Source organism: Rhinoraja longicauda, chromosome 11 (assembly GCF_053455715.1).
Source record: "Rhinoraja longicauda isolate Sanriku21f chromosome 11, sRhiLon1.1, whole genome shotgun sequence".
Taxonomy (NCBI): Eukaryota; Metazoa; Chordata; class Chondrichthyes; order Rajiformes; family Arhynchobatidae; genus Rhinoraja; species Rhinoraja longicauda.
The window spans coordinates 38297185-38312674 of record NC_135963.1 but is presented as its reverse complement, the minus strand read 5'-3'; the positions used below and the strand labels follow the sequence as shown (position 1 = coordinate 38312674).

Genomic DNA, 15490 nt, shown 5'->3' with positions numbered 1-15490 from the left:
ACGGATGTTATTAGCTTGATGAAGACATCATCTTTCCTGATTGGAGCCTGGGGAAACGGATCAGCTGTCCCTGTCATGAGACAGGTGGGGTCTCTGCTCCATTCTTCCAGTTTGGAGCAAACATGTTCCAAGAGAGGATTCAGATGTAGGATGCTGATGTCGCTCTCAATCAATCTCATCCACGGTCTGGTGACATACTTGCCTAAGTGCCCGACAAGCAACAGCAACATATTTCACCTGGATATCATGCTTCACTGCTCGCTGAAGGTCATCGTGATTGTCACACCACACCTTTGTGAGAAAGTCAGATATTATGGGCATGAGAAAGAAAGATGCTTCTGCATTTAAGAAATAGACACGAAAGCGGTTCCCCATAATTGGTTGCAGTGGGTTTCTCTTGATCCCATTCATTGCCAGAAGTGTTTTGATTTCGGCTGGTAAACGGGTGCCATCTTTGAAACACAAGCAACACCGTGCTTGAATAAGTGCATAGGTGTTGCTGCTTCCACCTGATTTAAAACTTAATACAGTGTCACCACCTCCAACTTCCTGTTCCCATTGTTTCACTGCTTTACAATACAATACAATACAATATATCTTTATTGTCATTGTACCCAGGGGTACAACGAGATTGGGAATGCGCCTCCCATACGATGCACTAATTTAGGTAATTTAGACAGCAGCAACCCAACGAAACGAACAGTTGTAACAGTTTTGGACAGGGTAAAGTGCAAGTTGATCTATGCGTTGTGGCCATCCGGCTCAGCAGGACCGGTTCATAGCAGCTATGGCCCTGGGGATGAAGCTGTTCCTGAGTCTGGAGGTGCGGGCATAGAAGGCCTTGTATCGTCTGCCCGATGGAAGGAGTTCGAACAGACTGTTGCAGGGGTGTGAAGAGTCTTTGTGGATGCTGGTGGCTTTTCTGAGGCATCGTGTGTTGTAGATGCCCTCCAAGTCTGGTAGCTGTGTTCCGATGGCCCTCTGAGCTCTATGGACTACCCGCTGTAGAGCTTTCCTTTCTGCCTCCGTGCAGCTGAGGTACCACACAGGGATTCCATGCGTTAGGATGCTCTCTATGGTGCAGCGGTAGAAGGTCTTCAGCAGCTGTTGGGGTAGACCAGACTTTTTCAGTGTTCTATCTGCTGATTTTGCAAATGTGTCAAGGGGGTGCATGGCACAGTAAGAATTATTTAGATCATTGTTTGCCTGTCCACACTTTTCATTGTTTTTTTATTTACACATTTGTTTACCACATGTCTGTCTGTCATTGTATTTGATAAATCTTCAAATATTTTCTCCTTCATACCAGGAAAACGACAGGATTCTTCCAGATTTTGAATTGAGTGCTCAATGGTTTTTACATATGAATCTGCATTCCCGGAGGCCATCTCATTTATCCCAATTGTGTATGTTTTAGATTTTGTTTCAATTTGTACTTCCCCGAAATGCCTGCGCTTTTTACTTGTTCCATCATATTTTTTTGTTGTATCATCTTCTGTTAACAGCTCACTTCCAACCTGAATTCTTGACAACTCCCTCATCTCCGGTACCATCCTTGAGCATGTAATGGCATCGGGTAGTTTTCCGACTGTTTTGTTTGTCATTTTTTCTACAACATATTTAATCAAAGGTTGTAGTGGCCTGGCGGAGGCCAGAGAAAAGGCTGGACGCCAGGCAGGTTTAGCAAAAGGTCTTTATTTGGCTGTGAGCTCCTACTCACAGCGAAGTCCACCTAGGGATAAACCACACCTCCCAATGGGCTGACCTTTAACCCCTTAAGCCTGTCCATCAAGTGACGAGGGGGCTGACCCAAGGAGTGGCCTGATCCCCAGGGACCGCCACAGGACCCCTCCTCCCCCCCAAGAACCGGAGGTACAAAGCGGTCAGGAGGGCGCACGAGGCGACCAGCCCGGGTGCGCACCACGCCCGGCGCAGGGACCGGCGACCGACCGACAGGTGGAGGGGACGTAGCAGACACTGGTGGGGGTAACGTGGACGGAGGACGGCCTCGCACCGGCCGATCAATGTCCACGTCTGCCGGCTTCAGCCGTGCAATCGAAACAGTCTCGCTGCGACCCCACCTGTCCAGGACAAATGTGGCCGAGCCGTGTTGCAGGACCCGGAAGGGGCCCTCGTACGGCCGCTGGAGAGGTGACCGATGAGCGTCCCTGCGCAGGAAAACAAACTGGCAGCCCTCCAGAGCAGGAGGGACGTGCGGATGGAAGGTGCCATGACGCGACGTGGGCACAGGTGCCAGCCTGCCCACCGTCTGCCGAAGACGTTGCAGGGCGTCCGAAGGCTGCTCCACTTGACCCTGTGCCGGTGGGATGAACTCCCCGGGAAGCGTCAAAGGGGCCCCATACACCAACTCGGCGGAGGAGGAGGCCAAGTCCTCTTTGGGTGCGGTGCGGATGCCAAGCAAAACCCACGGCAGGGCGTCCACCCAGTCTGGGTCAATGAGCCGAGCCTTCAGGGCTGCCTTCAGCTGGCGGTGAAAACGTTCCACCAAACCATTCGCCTGTGGATGGTACGCCGTAGTGTGGTGTAGGCCACCTTGTGAAGCGATCAACCACAGTGAAGAGGTGGATCATGCCCCGGGACGGCGGCAGCGGCCCCACGATGTCCACATGAATGTGGTCGAACAGCTGCCTAGGAACACCGAACTCCTGCAGAGGCGCACGCACGTGTCGCTGGATCTTGGCGGTCTGGCACGGGATGCAGGTGCGTGCCCAGTGTGCGACCTGCTTACGCAGCCCGTGCCACATGAGGCGGGAGGCTACGAGGGCCACTGTCGCCCGAATGGAGGGATGAGAAAGCCCGTGGAGCACCTCGAAAACCCTGCGCCGCCAGGCGACGGGGACGATGGGCCGCGGCAGGACAGTGGAGGTGTCGCACAACAGCGTTGCGTCCCCTGCGCCACAGACAATGTCCTCTAGCTGCACCCACGACACGGCCGTGCGATAGGCGGCCATCTCCTCGTCCCCCAGCTGTGCGGCTGCTAGGGCGTAATAGTCAATACCCCTGGCCATTTGTAGGACGGCGTGGACCGGGGGTCTAGACAGGGCGTCAGCCACCCTGTTGGTCTTACCCTCCATGAAACGGATTGAGGTGGTATACTCGGACACGTACACCAACTGCCTCTGTTGCCGCCGTGCAGAACACGGATCCGAAACCTTGGCAAATGCGAAGGTGAGCGGCTTGTGGTCCGTAAATGCGGTGAAGGGTCTCCCCTCCAGGAAGTACTGAAAGTGGCGTACGGCGAGGTAGAGGGCGAGGAGCTCACGGTCGAAAGCGCTGTAACGCCGTTGGGCCCCGCTGAGGTGCCTGCTAAAGAAAGCGAGTGGCCGCCAACACCCGTCGATGAGCTGCTCCAGCACCGCACCGACCGCCACCTCAGAAGCGTCCACGGTCAGGGCGGTTGGGGCATCCTCCCTGGGATGAATGAGCATCGTGGCCCTGGCCAGGACCTCCTTAGCATGCTCGAACACCGCTCCTGCTTCGTCGTCCCACTCGACGTCCTTGCGGCGACCAGCCATGAGGTGGAAGAGTGGGCGCATAGTTCCGGCTACCGCCGGCAAGAAGCGGTGATAAAAGGAAATCATCCCAACAAATTCCTGCAGGCCCTTGACAGTGGTCGGGCGGGGTAACCGGTGGACAGCATCCACCCTGTCCGGAAGAGGTACCACCCTTTGTGGGGTCACCCGATGGCCGAGGAAATCGATGGCCGTCACCCCAAAACGGCACTTGGACGTGTTGACGGACAAACCGTACTCGCTGAGGCGCTGACAGAGCTGGCGGAGGTGGGCGCAGTGCTCCTGTCTCGAGCAGTTGGCCACGAGTATGTCGTCCAAGTACACGAACACAAAGTCTAGGCCACGGCACACAGTCCATAAGCCGTTGGAAGGCCTGTGCGGCGTTCTTCAACCCGAACGGCATCCTTAAAAATTCGAACAGGCCAAACGGAGTAATGATGGCTGTCTTGGGGATGTCGTCGGGGTGGACCGGGATTTGATTGTACCCGCGCACATGGTCCACCTTGGAGAACACAGATGCTCCGGCCAGGTGGGCATTGAAGACCTGGATGTGCGGGACCGGGTACCTGTCGGCGACGGTCGCGTCATTCAAGCGACGGTAGTCCCCACACGGGTGCCAGCCCCCGTTCGCCTTAGGGACCAAGTGGAGTGGTGACGCCCACGGGCTATCGGAGGTGCGCACGATGCCCATTGACTCCATCCGACGGAACTCCTCCCGAGCTAGACGGAGCTTGTCTGGAGCGAGTCGCCGCGCTCGGGCGTGCACGGGTGGCCCGGTGGTGGGGATGTGATGCTGCACCCCGTGCTTGGGAGCGGAAGTGGGTTTCAACAATGTCCGGGAAATCCGCCACGATGCGCGCGTAAGTCGCATCCATGGACGACAGGGGTCCGACGTTGGGGGAGACCGACCCCAGCGTGCTGGAGTGCACCAGGCGCTGCCGCCTGACATCCACGAGCATCGAATGTGCCCGCAGGAAGTTGGCGCCCAGCAGCGGCTGGGAAACATCGGCGATGACGAACCCCCATGAAAACCAGCTATTGCCGTAGTTAAGGGCGAGCTTGCGGACTCCGTAAGAGCTGATGGGGCTCCCGTTCGCCGCAGTGAGGAGGGGGCCGCGTTTGCCCGCATGGGTATCGGCGGTGGAAGGAGGTAGAACGCTCACCTCTGCTCCAGTGTCCACGAGGAACCGACCCCCGGTGCGGCGATCCCGAGCGAACACACGATGGATCTGGCCGGCCACCGAAAGAATCACTGACGGCCGGCCCCTGCGTTTCCCAAAAGAAACAAGGTAGGCGACATTGCTTTGCATTCGGTCCCCAGCGATGGTGATAATAGCACCAGCCCCCTCTGCTGGTGTCCGGTGGTGGTGCAGACTGGGATGCCCACCAGCGACCACCGGTGGCCTCCAGCGGTATGGGAGGTGGTGCTGACTGGGCTGACCACCAGCGACCTCTGCTGGTGTCTGAAGGAACTGGCGTCGGGCCGTGCGAGAACGACGTGCCTGCCGGATTTCGCCGCGGAGGTCGGCCTAAGACGCAGTCGACGGAGGCCCACGGCTTGCTGTGCGCCTCCCAACGCTGTGGAAAAGATGGCCAGCGTGTCCAGGTCCTCCCGATGGGGCATCCAGAGCTGGTCGGCGCGCTCGCCCAGCGCCTGCGTGTCAGTGAACGGATCCCCGGTGAGCAGCAGGCAGAGGTCGGCTGGGAGCTGCCGAAGGTAGGCATGTTTAAATAGAAAACAGGGCTCATGGCCGCCCATAAGGGCGAGCATGTCCTCCAGGAGGGCCGACGGCCCCCGAGGCCCTCCTTGCTCATAACTCGAACTGCCCGTTCAGCCTCGCTGAGGCCGAACCTCCTGATAAGCATGTCCTTGAGGCCCGCATATTTGTTAGCTGCCGGGGGGGGGCGTTCAGGTAGGGCTTTACTCGCCTTGCAGTCTCCTGGTCCAGGGCGCCGACGACGTAGAAATACTTCATCTCGTCCACCGTCACGCCTCGCACAGCAAACTGTGCCTCTGCCTGCTGGAACCATACCTCAGGCTCTTCGGTCCACAAGGTCAGGAGTTTGAGCGCGACGGCATCGAGGTCGGCAGGACCGGGTTGCGCATTATTGCGATTCATTAACGACGTGTGATGAATGTCGGGGTCACCAATGTAGTGGCCTGGCGGAGGCCAGAGAAAAGGCTGGACGCCAGGCAGGTTTAGCAAAAGGTCTTTATTTGGCTGTGAGCTCCTACTCACAGCGAAGTCCACCTAGGGATAAACCTCACCTCCCAAACCTCACCTTAAGCCTGTCCGTCAAGTGACGAGGGGGCTGACCCAATGAGTGGCCTGATCCCCAGGGACCGCCACAAGGTGAAGTATTTTGCACTGAAACATGATGACTAATGCAAAAATAGACGCATTCTCTTACAGCAGAATTAAATGTTTTTCCATTTTTCAGGGTATTAATAAAATTTCCTTCTTGCCTTTCAAGTTTTTCCTTTAAGATCTCATTCTAATTTTCTAGATGCTGAATTCGGCTCGACACTGATGAATGCTGAGATGTACTTGTATGCGATACTGAAACACAAGACTGCTTTGTTCGCTGCAATAATCTTGCTTTTTTTATAAGCATTCTTTAGGCTGCTTTTCTGCTTCTGTAGTTTTCTTTATTCTTTAGCTTTGTAACCATTGCATTCAAATGCTTAATTGTTGCACTTGGTTCTGCTTTCTTTTTTAAGCATTTAACTTTATTTTTCAATTGCTGAATTTTTTTTAACCTCGTTTCAGTTTTTGCTTGATGATACGATTCATCTTTGTTGCTGACTTCTGCTTTTTTAAGTTTGTGTCTGATTCTTGTTCTGCTTTCATTAGATTGCACGAAACATTCTTCAGTTCTACTGACAAACTGTTAACAGTAAGTTCCAAACTCTCACAATCTCTGCACTGATTTGGTTTAGATGATCTTGCAGAAGTAAAGGGTCTTCTTGCTGATTGATCGCAACATTTCTTTTCTGGCAGGCTGAATTGTTCTTTCAAGAAGTTCTCAAGTCTTGTCACTTGTGTTTTTGCTTTGCTTTTCTTCAACTGTTGATTTGTCTTTTTACAGGAATGCATCGCAGATAACAAACTATTAGGTAACGGATCTGTCCATTTGCCATTATTGTTGTAAATTTTTTGCATCCATTTAAAAACAGTTGCCTGAGAGTCAACTTTTTGTAAGATTTCAATAACAATTCCTTTAGAAATAGATTGTGAAGATTCCTGAAGTAGAAAAGGCTCATCTGATTGTAAAGTCGTCAGAGTAATGCCAACCTGGCTGCAGTGTTCATCAATGTAGTCTGCCATCTTTCAGTAATTCTGTGAAAGTCGACTTGACTTATCTCTAAAATAAGTACGCAAAACACAAGACTCAGTTAAATCTTTTTACTGAAACACCAAGGTGGGAGAAGACACAGAGACCTGAGTGCACTGTTGTTTACTCAAGCATCTGCTTCTGTCCTCTCTATCTCTCTCTATCTCTCTCTATCTCTCTGTCTCTCTATCTCTCTCTATCTCTCTATCTCTCTCTCTATTACAGAAGCTGCCTGACCTTCCTTGTTTCTGCTTGTATTTCCCGCCAGCATCGAGCGGAAGCGCCCGACGCCCGAGAAAGCGGAAGTGGCGGTTGCCCCGCGGGGGGTTCCCTCCCCCGACCAGGTCCGGAGGGAAACGGGGGCCGCGCGGAAAGTCCGGACGGGGCGCGATTGCGGAGGGGAAGGGACGGCAGCTGAACGGCGAGAAGATGAGGCGGAGGTCAAATAGAAATAAAAGTGCGTAACCCAAAGCCCTGAGAGGAAACTGATCAAAAAAATGTGTGATTGGATAGTTCGCTTTTTGTTTTAAATGAAAAGATGAATGATTGTAATCGTTTAGTTTTCAGGGCATCTGTTTACGGTGCGAATTAGAAATTGAAAGCGATTCCGACTTCTGTCACCGACTCAGGCAGTCAGTGAAAACATTGGGTTGTAAACTGCTGAGGGGCCTTCATCCTCTAAAGATGAGCTGCTTGGAGATTTGTTGTTTCCTTAGTAAGCTGGGAGGGAGGGAGGGAGGGAGGGAGTGTTGCTGGCTTTCTGTGTGGGAGCTGAGATTAGCTTTCACAGACGGTGCATGTCCTGCTTTGTCTCGTCTCCCAGTTCTTGACTCGCTGACTGTTAAAACTCACCGAGCCCTGAACTGTCCGAACATTAATCCATCTGTGCGGCTACTTTAAAGGGGGGAGAAAGGAGACTGTCGATGCTGGCGTCTCGAGAGCAAAAGACAAGCTGCTGGATGGAGGTAAAGGTCGGGCAGAGTCTGTGGAGGGAAGGGACAACCGATGTTTAGGAACAAAGAAGAACTGCAGATGCTGGCTATTACACAAAGAGACATAAAGTGCCAGTGGCAGTGGAGCAGCAGAAATCACCGAGGGGGGTGTAACCATCCATGGTCTGAAGAAGAGTCTCGACCCGAAACGTCGCATATCCACGTTCTCCATAGATGCTGCCTGACCTGCTGAGTTTCTCCAGCACTTTGCGTCCAGTCCATGTTTGGGGTCGGGACACTTTTTCAGACTGATGGAGAATAGAGGAGAAAGCTGGTAAAAGAGAGTGGAAATGGTAGGGCGAGAACTGGCAAGTGATGGGTGGATCCAAACGAGTTCAGTCAAACGGGGGAGAGAAGGGTGGAGCTAGAACCAAGTTTAGAGATGATAAGGCGAGAAGACAAAAGGGTGCAAAAGGGAGAATCTGGCAAGAAAGAACTGTAGTTTGGCCACCGAGGCCCACCCCCCATGTTATTTGACTTCCTGAGTTCCTCCAGCAGTTTTATTTCGCTTTTGGTGTAATATTGTGGATTAACTTTAATACTGAGTAATAGCTGAAAGAACATAAAACTGCCATGATATACGAGTCGCAGCACACAATTATCTCCAGTGTATAATATTTGCAAATATGCAACATTTTTCCACAATTGTCATTTGAACCCTTCGATTAAAACCTGTTTTGCTTCGAATAATGGATAATAACAATAGTGTGAAATACTGGAGAGGGCACTAGGAAAAAATCTGTTGGTCTTGTTTCTCTTTTATCCTCCATTTCCTTTCCCATCAGTTTTTCCTCTTTTCTGCCATCTACCTTATTATTTATCTTTTTTCCAATTAAATAGTTCTCCCATTTTTATGCAAAGTATTGCTGTTCTGTGATCAATACTTTGAAGTTTGTGAGGCTTGCAAAGCTAGCTTGTCTGCTGCACATTTGATGTCTGATTTGTTGCAAGTTTATTTATGTTATGCATTTGTTTCTAATTTACTATTTTAGTAGTTTCTTTGTAGTTTATTTATATAGTGTTATAGATGTTTACATATTAATATATATATTATGAATTTTAATATATATAATATGTATTACTTATTGGATCACTGAGTCTGCAGCATCCAACAGACTTGCACAAATCCAATTTTATTCTCCCCACATTCCATCGTACATCCCAGATTCTACTGCTCACCTATAAGCTAGGGGCAATTTACAGTCAATTAACCAACAGATCTATATGATGGGAACAATTTACAATGGTCAATAAACCCACCAACCTGTACTGCTTTAGGACGTGGGAAAAAAACTGGAGTGCTCAGAGAACACCCAGATGGTCATGATGCAAACTATACTTAGCACTGATGGTCAGGTCTGAACCTGGGTTGCTTCATTTGTGAGATGGTAGCTTCAATTGCTATGCCACTGTGCTACCTATTTCTTTGAGTACTCAGCTGAATAAATTTCTTTGAGTACTCAGCTGAAGATATTTGTCTTGTCTTAGAAGTGAAATGATGGGAGTCAGAGTGACTGAATATTGGTTAGACTGTTGAAGTGAGGTTTTTTTTCCACTCAGAGGGCAGTGAATCTTAGGCATTCATCACACTGGAGGCTTGAACATTTAGTTCATTCAAAGTAGAGATTGATAGCTTTCTGGTATTTAAAGGAAATAAGATACGCCAGGACAATGGCATTCAAAGTGGAGAAAAGCCATTATCTGGTTAATTGGCAGAAAGATCACAAGAGGCTGAATGGCTTACTCCTCCTATTTCTTATGTCCTTTTGATCCAGAAATGCAAGGGTGGCACAAATTTTGGAGGAGGCATATGAGTCTTTCTGTATTCACTTTACAAAGCAAAAGTAGAACCCAGAACAGCAAATTATATATCTAGGCTGAAGAAAGACACAAAAAGCTGAAGTAACTCAGCGGGCAGACAGCATCTCTGGAGAAAAGGAATAGGTGTCGTTTTGGGTTAAGACCCTTTTTCAGACTGAGAATCAGGGGAAAGGAAAATTAGAGATATAGACAGTGATATAGAGAGATATAGAACAAATGAATAGGAAAATAACTGCAGATGCTGGTACAAATCGAAGGTATCACAAAAAGCTGGAGTAACTCAGCGAGTCAGGCAGAATCTCAGGTTGCGTTACTTACTGCTCCACTGCAAATTCTCCACAAGGTATGTCTACTTTGAAGAAGTTCTCCTCCTCTCTTCCACGAGAGTTTAGCAACATGCTCTCTCACTGCTCCCCCTCTATGATTCTCTGACTTTAGATAGCTCCTCTGTCCCTCTCTTTCCCCTCCCCTTCCCAGTTCTCCCACTGTCTTCCTGTCTCCAACTACATCCTTTCTTTGTTTCGCCCCCTCCCCTGACATCAGTCGGAAGAAGGGTCTCGACCCGAAACGTCACCCATTCCTTCTCTCCTGAGATGCTGCCTGGCCTGCTGAGTTACTCCAGCTTTTTGTGATACCTTAGAACAAATGATTGAAAGATATGCAAAAAAGTAACGATGATCAAGGAAACGGTCCATTATTGGCTGTGGGCTAGGTGTTAATGAAAGAGACAATGAAACTCACCAGGACGACAGTGAAACTAGTACAACGACTAGGGTGGGGGAAGGACAGAGAGAGTGGGGATGCAAGGATTACTTTAAGTTAGAGAGATCAATATTCATCCAGATGGGTTGTACACTGTCCAAGCAAAATATGAGGTGCTGTTCCCCCAATTTGCGTTTGGCCTCACCCTGTCAAAGGAGGAGTCCCAGGTCAGTATGGGAAGGGGAATTAAAGTGCTTGGTAACCGGGAGATCATGTAGGCCCAGGCGGACTGAGCGAAGGTGTTCAGCGATATGATCACCGAGTCTAGGTTTGGGCTCGCCGATGAATAAGAGTCCATACCTGGAACAACGGATACAGCAGATGAGGTTGGAGGAGGTGCAAGTGAACCTCTGCCTAATCTAAAAGTACTGTCTCTATTTCAGTTTGTCCACATTTTGCTCTCTTTTCTATCAAGTTTCTACTTACTTCTGCCTGCTATTTACTTTCTGCTAATTCCTTATTATTTTTAAGACTGTTCTTGGATTGACTTAATGATATTTTCCCCTTTCCTGCCATCTTGCCATTGCTACAAGGATGGATGATGACAATGAAAATGCAATTATTTGAAAGCAATCATCTTTGCTATATTTGTAATGCATATTTCTTTGTTAGGTAATCAACAGCGTTCAAATTCATCAGAACCTTCCAAGAAGTCTCGGAAAGGTAATCCTTCCATTTGCTGATTAGATCATTTCTGACTTGATGCCTTGAAAACCAAGTGAGCAGTTAACCAGGCTAAATAACATGCAATTTGTGCCACCCCTTAGTTATCCGGCGCACCCAATTGCCTTAAAATTTAGGCCTGAAGGTACAAATGCAAAGTTCCCTGATGCAATGTTTAACATGCAATAAAATATCTGTTCCATTGGGGCCATCTTAATTCATCAGTGTGATGTGGTCTTTGAAATGAATGAAGATTGCAAACTTTGGTCTAATTCCAGTGGGAAATTAACAAGAAACATACCCTTCGGCCCACCGAGTCCATGCCAAGCAGCAATCCCCGCACATTAACACTATCCTACACACATTAGGGACAATTTAAAATTTTACCAAGCCAATTAGCCTACAAACGTCTTTGGAGTGTGGGTGGAAACCGGAGCACCTGGAGAAATCCCAAGCAGGCACAGGGAGAACGTACAAACTCCGTTCAGATAGCACCCGTAGTCAAGATTGAACCTGGGTCACTGGCGCTGTAAGGCAGCAACAGCAGGGGGAGAAGGCAGGAACGGGGTACTGATTGAGAATGATCAGCCATGATCACATTGAATGGCGGTGCTGGCTCGAAGGGCCGAATGGCCTCCTCCTGCACCTATTGTCTACCGCTGTGCCGCCCCAGGAAGTTCTTTTGGACCAAGGCTATATGAGGTCTAGTACTTCATTTTTCTCTATCGGAGAAATTCCCAGTGTTCAACCCATTGCCTCCCAGCATCTGTACTACTTTGACTAATTATTTTCTCTCTTTCTCAGTTCTGACAAATGGTCTCAGACATAAAATGTTAACTGTTTCTCTTTTCACAGACTATACCTGCCCTACTGAGTTTCCCAGCATTTATTTAAAATTTTCCTTCATAGTCCTCAAACATTCTTCATTCTCCTACTTTTCTAATTGTTCCCCTCTATGGCAGAAAAATAGCTGCAAGCAGCAGCTCTGTCCGGCCAAAGAACTACTGTGTAGGAAGGAACTGCAGATGCTGGTTTATACCGAAGATAGATTCAAAATGCTGGAGTAACTCAGAGAGTCAGGCACCATCTCTGGAGAAAAGGAATAGGTGACGTTTCAGGTTGGAACCCTTCCTCAGACTGAGGCCATAGAACTAGTTTTGTGTCTCTTCCAATGATCTAACATTTAGATCTAATGAAGAAGGGTCTCGACCCGAAATGTCACCCATTCTTTCTCTCCAGAGATGCTGCCTATCCTGCTGAGTTACTCCAGTTTTTTGTGTCTATATTAGGTTTAAACCAGCATATGCAATTCCTTCTTACACATCTAACATTAATAACTTGTTAGCTCAGTAGAACACCATCTTTGTATAAAAGCAAAAATATTACCATGGCAAAGCAATGCAGTTGATGAAAATTCAATTAAAATTGAATTAAAACTGAATTGAAAAATTAGAATAAAAAATAATGCTCTTTATTTCTTACAGAAGAAAGTCAAGCCTCATCAAGCAAGGACTGCCCCACAGAGGGCAAAAGCACTGGCCAAACACATCCAATAAATAGTAAGTGGTAATGGATCCACTTTGAGACCTACCATTTCTTGCTGTGAGTCTTGTGTTTGTAGAATGAGGTTGCGATGAATCCAATTTTAGAGTGGCAGGTTGTTTAATTGCAGATAAATAAAGTCAACTTGCTGTGATAAACTATGCAGCAGAGACTAGGCACATCATTCATAGGAGACCAGTGTCACTGGTTGGTGCAATATTTTATGATTTGGCTTTTCTCTCAAATCACGTTGTCTTTCCTGAATCTTTCTCTGTGATTTTCACTCAGTGCCCTCACAAATTATGGCTTGTGTCTAAAATTTGCTTGTGACACTTGGCATGTCTCTGAAGGTTCTTAAACCTGTTGATATCAGAAATACCTCATGCACAAAGCCTGATTAGTTCTTGGATGGGAGACTCCCCAAGAATCCCAGCTACATTTAGCTTTGTCTGGAAACAAAATGGATACCAACTGCCAAGTCACTCTAAAAATCACTTCTGTTGGTGTAGATTAAGGTGCTCCAATGGTTATGGCAGCCTCTTGACTACTTTCGACTTGAAACTTGCACCTGAATTGATACTGCGCTTAACAAAATGGTCACTGATCTTCTTATTAAGTTGCCTCATTCTGGAATTTCCCTCCCAAAGAATCGTGTGTTTTTTTCCCTGAAAATTGGAACATAACCTAATTCATGCAAAAATATTAAACATTAACAAAGAAATAATGCATAAAAATTGCAATATTATTGTTGCATATCTGAGAGAACATTTAAATAATTTAACATTTTGTATAATTCATGTTCTAAAGATTTCTCGTCCAAATTGGATATGCATTATTTTGATTTCTGTTACCCAATCACAGGGACTGCTAAGTTAATATTCAGCAGAACTTTCATCTTTACTTTCAAAGGTCACAATCAATAACTTGCACTTTCTTCAGTCTTTAACAAGGATTAATTTTTCTTCAAAATTCAAACATTTGTGCGCACCAGTTCTAGTTCCCCCATAGAACTTGTGACTTTTATTTTGTCTTGCACTATGATTCTGGAACTTTGGCTTGAATTCCACCATTTCACCAGCAATAACATCAAACTGTTTCCATGGAAATCAAAGGTAAATATTAATTAGTCAGTGTCTCCATTGAGAAAATGAAAGAGGTTTGGCGATTATCTTGGCTGGTGTGAATGCACAATATGTACTGTTGGCATTAATCCAATGTAGAGTGCAGACTGTTTTTCATCCGAAATTATTCCAATCTTTAAACGACAAAAACATCATGAATATAAAAAATATTAATTGGACCAGTTGCAAATGCATAGTTTTTAACAGATGCCTTGGTTCACACAGGTTCATCTATAGGAAATGAAGGTGACCAGATGGTAACATCACGTCCTTCGATAAGGAATGCAAGAAAAAGAAATGTTGGTAAGCTACTCTAATTATATAAGACACATTCACCTCATCCTATTGACTCTTCAAAGTTGTTTATGCACTAGTCAAGAGACATTTGGTTGTAATAGTTTAGGAATTCCACAGCTTTGACATACTTTTACTTCAACAATTGTTCATTTCATTACATGCAAAAGTTCTTTACAGGAAAACAAAAGTGAGTTTGGGTGAAAGAATCTGGAATTTAAGAATTGAAACCATTTATTTTGATCAAAATCATTAACCTGAAACATTATATAAGGTATATGATTTTTGTAATTTATTAAAGATGAATAAGAAATTGTGTCTTAAAAATTTGATTGAGTTTTTGAAGAAGTGGGGTGGCATGGTGGCACAGTGGTAGAGTTGTTGCCTTACAGTGCCAGAAACCCAGGTTAGATCATAAGTACGGGTGGTGTCTGTACAGAGTTTGTACGTTCTCCCTGTGGCCGTGTGGGTTTTACCCCGATTTTCCGGTTTCCTCCCACATTCCAAAGACGTACAGGTTTGTCGGTTAATTGGCTTCGGTAAAGATTGTAAATTGTCCCAAGTGTGTGGTATAGTGCTAATGTATGGGAATTGTTGGTTGGCATGGACACGATGGACTGAAGGGCCTGTTTCCATGCTGTATCTCTAAACTAAACCAAATTAAAATGAAGAAGAGGATTGACAAAGGCAGGGCTATAGATGTCTGTGTGGATTTAGCAAGCTCTTTGACAAGGGACCGCATGGTAGGCTAACCTTAATTTAGAGTTTAGATATACAGTGCGGAAACAGGCCCTTTAGGCCCACTTGGTCCGCGCTGGCCAGCGATCCCCGCACTATTTTAAACCTACTAGGGACAATTTTTACATTTACCAAACCAATTAACCTACCTCCCTGTACGTCTTTGGAGTGTGGGAGGAAACCGAAGATCTCGGAGAAAACCCAGGCAGGTCACAGGGAGAACGTACAAAACTCCGTACAGACGGCGCCCGCAGCCGGGATCGAATCCGGGTCTCCGGCACTGTATTCGCTGCAAGGCAGCAACTCTACTGCTGCGCCACCGTGCCGCCCATAAGTTGGAAAGTTAGATCACATTGGAATCCAGGGTGAGCAAGCCAATTGGATCCAAAATTGGCTTGGTTGAAGGAGTCAGATTGTGGTTGTGGAGAGTTGTTATTCATATTCATCGGCCTTGTGACCATTGGTATGCCGTGGGCTTTGCTGCTGGGTCCCCTGTTGTTTGTCATCCAAATTGTTAATATGGATGAAAATATCGTGAACATGGTAAGGAAGTTTGCAGATGATTCAAAATTGGTGATGTTGTGGACAGTGAAGATGGTTATCTAAGATTACAAAATTATTCTGATGATCTCGGGAACGTGGGGCCAATGAATGACAGATGGAATTTAACTTGGACAAGCACAAGGTA

General features: G+C 47.2%; 1 protein-coding gene across 1 annotated transcript in view; it reads left to right on the top strand.

Annotated features, from left to right (window-relative positions):
• The first annotated feature begins 7175 nt into the window (after nucleotides 1-7175).
• The window catches only part of LOC144598114 (uncharacterized), a 44743-nt gene continuing 36428 nt past the window's right edge, over nucleotides 7176-15490 (top strand). The window contains exons 1-4 of the mRNA XM_078408002.1: nucleotides 7176-7326; nucleotides 11057-11107; nucleotides 12592-12666; nucleotides 13996-14073. Of these exons, the coding sequence (XP_078264128.1) occupies nucleotides 7299-7326; nucleotides 11057-11107; nucleotides 12592-12666; nucleotides 13996-14073 (232 nt within the window). The 5' untranslated portion in view covers nucleotides 7176-7298. The remainder of the gene's footprint in view (nucleotides 7327-11056; nucleotides 11108-12591; nucleotides 12667-13995; nucleotides 14074-15490) is intronic.